The sequence below is a fragment of the Neodiprion lecontei genome, chromosome 2, assembly GCF_021901455.1.
Source record: "Neodiprion lecontei isolate iyNeoLeco1 chromosome 2, iyNeoLeco1.1, whole genome shotgun sequence".
Lineage (NCBI taxonomy): Eukaryota > Metazoa > Arthropoda > Insecta > Hymenoptera > Diprionidae > Neodiprion > Neodiprion lecontei.
The window spans coordinates 17280513-17286980 of NC_060261.1; the positions used below are offsets into that span (position 1 = coordinate 17280513).

Sequence of the window (6468 nt, forward strand, 5' to 3'; positions counted from 1 at the left end):
CCAGCATACCCACTACGTGTTCAAAAAACCCAATAAACCCTACTTGAGCGATATTTGTGAACGCAGCTTGATATTGTTACTGCGACAACGCGGCAACAATGTCCGCAAATTTGTAATAAATCATTATATGTATAAAACAACAATTATAATATTTTGCTCTTTGATTTAATAATGTATAAAACATATTAACAGCCGTTCTTCGGGCCTCGAAACAATTGTGCATGGTAATTGGTTAGACAGACACAAAAAGCAATATACCATCTTCTTTCTCTTTTTAATCCCAAATTACATATTCGGCTGGCTTTTCTTGTCTCTACTCTGTCTATTATTTACGGTTTAGTGTCTCCGTGCTATTGTTGTAATATTTCTATGGGTTTCACATTTCACATGTCAAAATACGTGTAAAATTGTGAGAATTGCTAATTACAGTATTTAATTTTTAACAAGTAATTCGTGTATAGGTTATATAGCGAGCAAAAGTTTGCTTTTCAAAAGGAGAAAAGCAAGATTATTAACAAGAGGGGAAAATTAGTATAACCTCAAAACATTAAACTCTGTCGTAAATGTCAACCTATGTATAAAAATCAACTCGTCAAAGCGCTCCAGAATTTAGTCTGCCGTAATTGTCAGTTATAGTAACGAAATATTTAAATTATTAATCGGACCGAGAATATTTATCAAAAACAGCCTGAGATTATATATACACGTAGATATTGGTAGAAAAGTTTCATAGAGAAATTACATATTAATTTTCGTAACAGCGGTGTGACTATATTTTATTGAACTTGTTTGAGACAGGTAATTCAAAATTGTCCAATACTGTCATGGACATTATTAAATATTGACTGATTGATTGATTGATATTCATGTAATGAAATCAATTAAATTCATAATATTTACCTGAAGCCGTACAAATAGCTATCACATGCCCATATGACTAATTGTACAGGTGGTTGTACAAATATTTTTTAACCTAACCAATCAAATAGTCTCTTCGAATAACAAATTTGATGCTAATTTCTTTTCAGCCTTATCATCCTCACGTTTTGCAATCAGGTGAAACCGTGGTAAGATTGGCATTTAAAAACTTATTGCAAACATGAGTTCCCGTAAAACACTTTCTGCTTCAAAAGATATGGATAATAAGGACGGTGAAAATAGGGCACTGATCAAAGTTATCGATCGTCCAACATTTATATTAAAAACCCGAGAAGGAGAAAGCCGTGCAGTGTCTCCGAGTCAACGAAATGGCAGCAAGTATGTGTAATTAATTCTTGCAAGGAATTTGGCAATTATAAAATTAAATCTGTACAAAGATATTACTAACTTGTATTTATTTTAGAAAAGATACTGAATCTAATACTTCATCTAAATTGGCAGATAGTGAGTATTTGTTTAATCATCAAAAACGTACCACCTAAGCAGGTTGACATGCAGAAATTGATTTAGAGACAACCAACATAACTGGCTGGAGAGAAAAATTGGCTGTCTCAGAATCAATTTCCGCATGTGTAAATATCAGTATGGCTAAAAAAAATGGGTTAATTTTGAAAATTTATATTTTGACAACCAATTATTCAACTAAATCTGATTAGGGTTTGTTTTATTATTATATTATAATTTAGTATTGTACCAAAGTTACACTCGCATCCCTTAAACACCCTGTACTACACGATCAATATTCTTTTTACGAATCGATTTATACGGTTACTGAGACAACACTCATTACTGTAAAAACAGTTAGTCGCTGACTTCAACAAGAGAGCAGTTGCGTATTGATATATTATTTTTAAGCAATTTATTTTTTGCCTTATTTCGTCGGTTTTTTTCATTTTGTTCTTGTCTCAGAAAACAATTTAATTCGTTATTCATGCAATCGTCAATTGCTCTTTTTAACAGTATGTAAAGTAAGCTTTATTAATATATTTTTTTTATTAGAATCAATCAATAGAAAGCATTGTTATTGATAATAATGTCAATGGTATCGTTTGGTGACATGTTTGACCGTGACCATGATACCTCCATCTCATACGGCTCGGTTTATTTATTTCAAATTTGCAAACCGCATTCAACCAAAAGAAAGATCAACTATCCAAGAATACTGTCTTCAATATTGAGGTAAATTAGTGGAGCCGTTTGTTGAGATAATTGTGAACACTGCAAACCAAGTCACCATGCGAAATAGTTGACGTTATTGTCAATAACAATACTTTCCATCGAGTGATTCTAATAAAAAAAGATGCAAATGAAGCGCCATCTACATACTTTCGAATAAAACAAAGGCCAATAAACTGAATAATTTGTTGTTGAAGTATAAATTCCCAAAATTCACTCACTTTTTCAGCCATCTCGTTTATACTCCCATAAAACGGTTTATTCATTAGTTGATACAATTTCTTCAGCTCGGCCGGCACTTCCCACCCGTCTTGAAATGACACACACCGTTAAGTTCATGGATGAAGGAATGCAACTTTTGGAAAGTCCTTTGGATTTTTTATACGATCAACAGGATTTTCTGGTTGTTGGATGTGTCGGAACCAGAGGAGTAGGAAAGTCGACAATAATGTCATTGTTGACCGCCAATTACATGTAACGTAGAACACGTTTAATGAGTTTTTGTTACTGAGAGAAGACTTTGTAGAGATCGATTGCTTCTTACCATTTCAATATACAGACATTAATGAACAAGATTATAATGCATAGAACGTTTGCTTCTCACTGATTAATCACGTACTACTTATTTTCAGGTCTGATGTTTTTCCAACACAAACGTTGTCGCATCACGAAAGTGGCTCGAATTGTACGTCTGGCGTAGATTTCTATGTGACTAAAAACCGAGTTATCTACTTGGACACTCAGCCTATATTATCTGGGGTGGCAATTGATCACTCTGGATTATACGAGCAAAAGAAAAATAACAACGATTTTGCAAACATAGAAAATAACGTGGAACTGCAATCCTTACAGTTAACATCGTTTCTGCTGTCTGTTTGTCACGTTGTAATATTCATTCAGGACTGGTTTGTAGATCCCAATTTAATCAGGTATCTACTTTCTAACAGCTGAATTTATCTGATCCAAATTAATTAAGTACTTTATTTTACTGGTTTGCTTTGTTCGCTATACTTCAGATTCATTCAAACTGCCGAAATGCTGAAACCTTCTTCGGCGTCTGCTATGGATCAAGACTTTGTCGAATATTATCCACACATCCTCTTTCTGCACAATAAAGCTGAGTTACAGGATTTCATGCCTGATTCTATGAACATGATGAAAGTAAGATAGATTTAGTAACAAGTAGTAACGGATTTTTTTTTAGATAAAACCTCTCAAATTAGAGCTTGTATTTCCAGGAACTAGAGGATTATATCTTATCAGAAAAATATCATTTCCAAAAACATTTCTCACACATAATAAACCTTAGTTCTCAATTTCCAGGACTTTTATAACAAAGTATTTATAAACTCTAGACTGCTGACACACAGTGGATTAAATATGGCTTCATCCGTCGTTGATGGACAACTAAATTTATTCGTTATACCAGAAATTACAAACGAAGGTAAAAATCCAATTCAGATGAAAGCAGAAACGACTCGTATCTACATTTTGTATGAGTGTTGTACACAGTTTCCTGACTTCAATAACTTTGAATCGGCGAAGTGATTTTACTTAATGAATTGTTTCAGATGAGACAATCGTTCATGATAGTGCAGAAAAAATATCAGAAAAATTGCGTATGAGAATACATGGTATATCACGTAACAACATGACTTCAACTGTATTGACTGAAAAAAATTGGTTAGTACTAATTTGAGATACTCCGAGTTATATAGCAGACACTGAAGGTGAAGAATAGACATTGATCTCATATCTTTATTTACTAATTACAGGTACCATTATGCTTCCAAAATTATGGATACGATAAAGAAAAGTCATTTGTTTTCTGAATATGGGAGATTAATGCCGTGAAAACAACAATTTGGCAAAGTGGAATGAATGTAATCTTTCACAAAGGTAGGAACAAAAAATTTTAAATTTCATAAATATTCAATAGAAACGTTTACAAAAAAAAAAAACACTTCAAAGGTGTGGTTCGATTAAATTATCCAAAGAAAATAGGTATAATTAGGTTCACTTCTTTATTCTATCACATCATTCACATTTATTCATAAATAATGGTGGTAACGTATTCTAGGATACTCGAAATTATTTTCTTCTTCATTTCTTCTCTTTTTTTTTTTATGCAATTTACATAGATAAATCATCAAAGATAAACCGTTAAGACAATAAGAAGTGAATTTCTCATTTACGCTGTTCACTTTTATTGGAAAAATCGATTCATAAGTAGAGGAACCAATCAATTTACTCATTAGACTTGCATTGTCTATTTTAATGGTAATAATTTAGGAGTAATCTTCCTGCTCACTATCCGGCTGTTGCATAGAAGCCATTTGGGCAACGGCTTGCAACTGTTGCCACTGCTGTTGTTCAGCAACGGCTTGTTCCTCGCGTGCTTTTGCGAAGAGCTCCTGTTGTTGTCGAAGAAGTTCCTCTTCTGGAATTCCAAGATTTTCGAGCCTTGTACTTTGGCGTCTTCGCTTCGCTGCCACAGCCTTACAATCTCGCAATACAGCTTCAGCTTCGGCGCTATAATCTCCAAACCCCAACTTTTCCAATGCTTGTAATATATGCTCAGCATTAATTGTTTTCTTCTGCTGTTGATTGCAGATATCGTTCGCTTCAGAGGATAATAAATGTATGAACTCAGTACAGCAGTTCAATATTAACTCCCTCGACTCGTTTGCTACTCGTATATGGGGTAGGATTTCTTTTATCATTTTATTTATCGACGCTCGAGGTAAAGTTAGCTCATCGTCTTCAGCTGGAGTCACTGTTGCCGAGGCCATTGGAACCCTGAAAATCGAGGATCAAACAACGTTCAATAACTTTAGCAAACCTATTAAAGAAATGCTTTGAAAGTGTGTGCCAAGAAACAATATACCTTTATTCGACAAGTGAGATGAACACCGACAATAAAGAAATGTTTTCAGAAATGTATCGTTTCTCGTCTTGTAATCTAAAATAAGAGTCATTTTAGATGTAAATAATATGTATTCATTTGACGGCACTGCTTACATTGCAAATATACAAAGTCGATAACAGCTAAACCTTTAGGTAACAAGTGGGATTAAAATCTTTTGGCCACATTACTTTGTCAACTAGATTACAAGAATTGTTATGATGCTACAGGATAGTGGTGATAAATATTCTTCTTCACTGAACAGGAGTAGAGTTCACATCATTTCGACACAATGAAACAATACATCAGATGCGGACAGTCGACTGAATTAATCGAACAATCAAGAATCAATAAAAATCAAACTTGTACACTTTTTTTAATTTGTAGTTTCTGAGTAAAATGAATGCGGAAGTAACAAGTAAATGATCGATTGAACTATTGCAAATGAAATTAGATTTGCAGCTCGTCAGTTAAAGGAACTCTATGGTTTGTAGAACTATGAACAGGAAAAGAAATGTAAGAAATGTCTAAATATATTGCTAACAAATCAAGTTGCCTCTCACTTTTGTTGTAATTATTTCTCTCTAATCTTTGTTGTTTAAGCATACCAGGCGAATAAATAACAAAAGCAACAAATTTGTTTTACAATAAATTGAACCAATAAATGAATGACCAGCATTTAACCTTCAATAAATTTTTACCCAAAATATCATCTGCAAGCTGTTACAACGTTTCAACGATTACAGTCATTGCTGGTAGTGAAGGAGAAAGTAGAAAAAAAACACATCAAATGTAAGTGCTTGAATGTTAAAAATGAAATGAAACGTAACTGCTCGAATAAAACGCAAAAAGTAATCAACGAATTTCGAGAGGTGGTCATTATAAAAATCGAAAGCTTATTTAATCTGTTCAAATGAATTCCCTTCATATCACGATGAAAAAAATAACATTCCGATGTAATAATATGTCAGTAGTTAAGCGAATATATTTTCTTGTTTGGTGAAAAAAAAAAACCACTAATTAAGTGAATGTGGAACGTTATTGATGATTTAGCATGGGATACTTTATTTATGAAACACGCACATATGACTAGTTACGTAGATCTGGAGGTTATCATACCACGGTTGCTCAACACAAATTCACCGATAATACATCCTGGGACATCATAAATAAAAATACAGCGCCATCATTAGTTTTCGCAAGTTATTAAGTACGGTGTAAAGTTTATATCAATTGGATTCGGATTATGTTCTGAGATTGTAAATGAAACCAATTAAGCAATTCGGATTTTTAAACGCCAAACAACCACAGTTTGTGTAAGGAGTCAGGTGTCCTACAGCGCATGCTACAGCGCAGCTTTTCGGACAAACCAATGGAAACGTTCCGCTAGTTGGCATCACACAAGAGGTTAATTCAAAACTGTTAAAAGATTCTGAGGTAGATTAGAA

General features: G+C 33.5%; 2 protein-coding genes across 8 annotated transcripts; one reads left to right on the plus strand and one right to left on the minus strand.

Annotated features, from left to right (window-relative positions):
• The first annotated feature begins 102 nt into the window (after nucleotides 1–102).
• On the plus strand, nucleotides 103–5054 carry LOC107221701 (protein SMG9). 7 transcript variants are annotated; one of them, XM_046731140.1, is made up of 11 exons: nucleotides 159–224; nucleotides 462–625; nucleotides 1029–1257; nucleotides 1343–1383; nucleotides 2403–2589; nucleotides 2748–3044; nucleotides 3132–3276; nucleotides 3439–3559; nucleotides 3687–3798; nucleotides 3891–4014; nucleotides 4729–5054. In XM_046731140.1, the coding sequence occupies exons 3-10, from the start codon at nucleotides 1100–1102 to the stop codon at nucleotides 3967–3969; spliced, it is 1140 nt and encodes a 379-aa protein (XP_046587096.1). In that variant the 5' UTR covers nucleotides 159–224; nucleotides 462–625; nucleotides 1029–1099; the 3' UTR covers nucleotides 3970–4014; nucleotides 4729–5054. The 7 variants fall into 7 exon arrangements, with proteins under 7 accessions (XP_015516276.2, XP_046587096.1, XP_046587095.1 ...); XM_015660790.2 differs by lacking the exon at nucleotides 462–625 and having other exon boundaries at nucleotides 103–224; XM_046731139.1 differs by lacking the exon at nucleotides 159–224 and having other exon boundaries at nucleotides 262–625.
• On the minus strand, nucleotides 4117–6420 carry LOC107221703 (protein Dr1). Its single transcript, XM_015660791.2, has 2 exons — nucleotides 6104–6420; nucleotides 4117–4914 (listed from the first exon to the last, which is right to left on the minus strand). Coding segments are annotated over exons 1-2 (513 nt in total). The 5' UTR covers nucleotides 6106–6420; the 3' UTR covers nucleotides 4117–4403.
• Between the last annotated feature and the right edge of the window lie 48 nt (nucleotides 6421–6468).

Coding starts and splice junctions, on each gene's coding strand:
- LOC107221701 (XM_015660790.2), top strand. CDS start 1,100: ATGAGTTCCCGTAAAACACTTTCTGCTTCAAAAGATATGGATAATAAG. Junction 1,384..2,402: donor TTCATCTAAATTGGCAGATA/GTGAGTATTTGT, acceptor CAATTTCTTCAG/CTCGGCCGGCACTTCCCACC. Junction 3,799..3,890: donor GTATTGACTGAAAAAAATTG/GTTAGTACTAAT, acceptor TACTAATTACAG/GTACCATTATGCTTCCAAAA.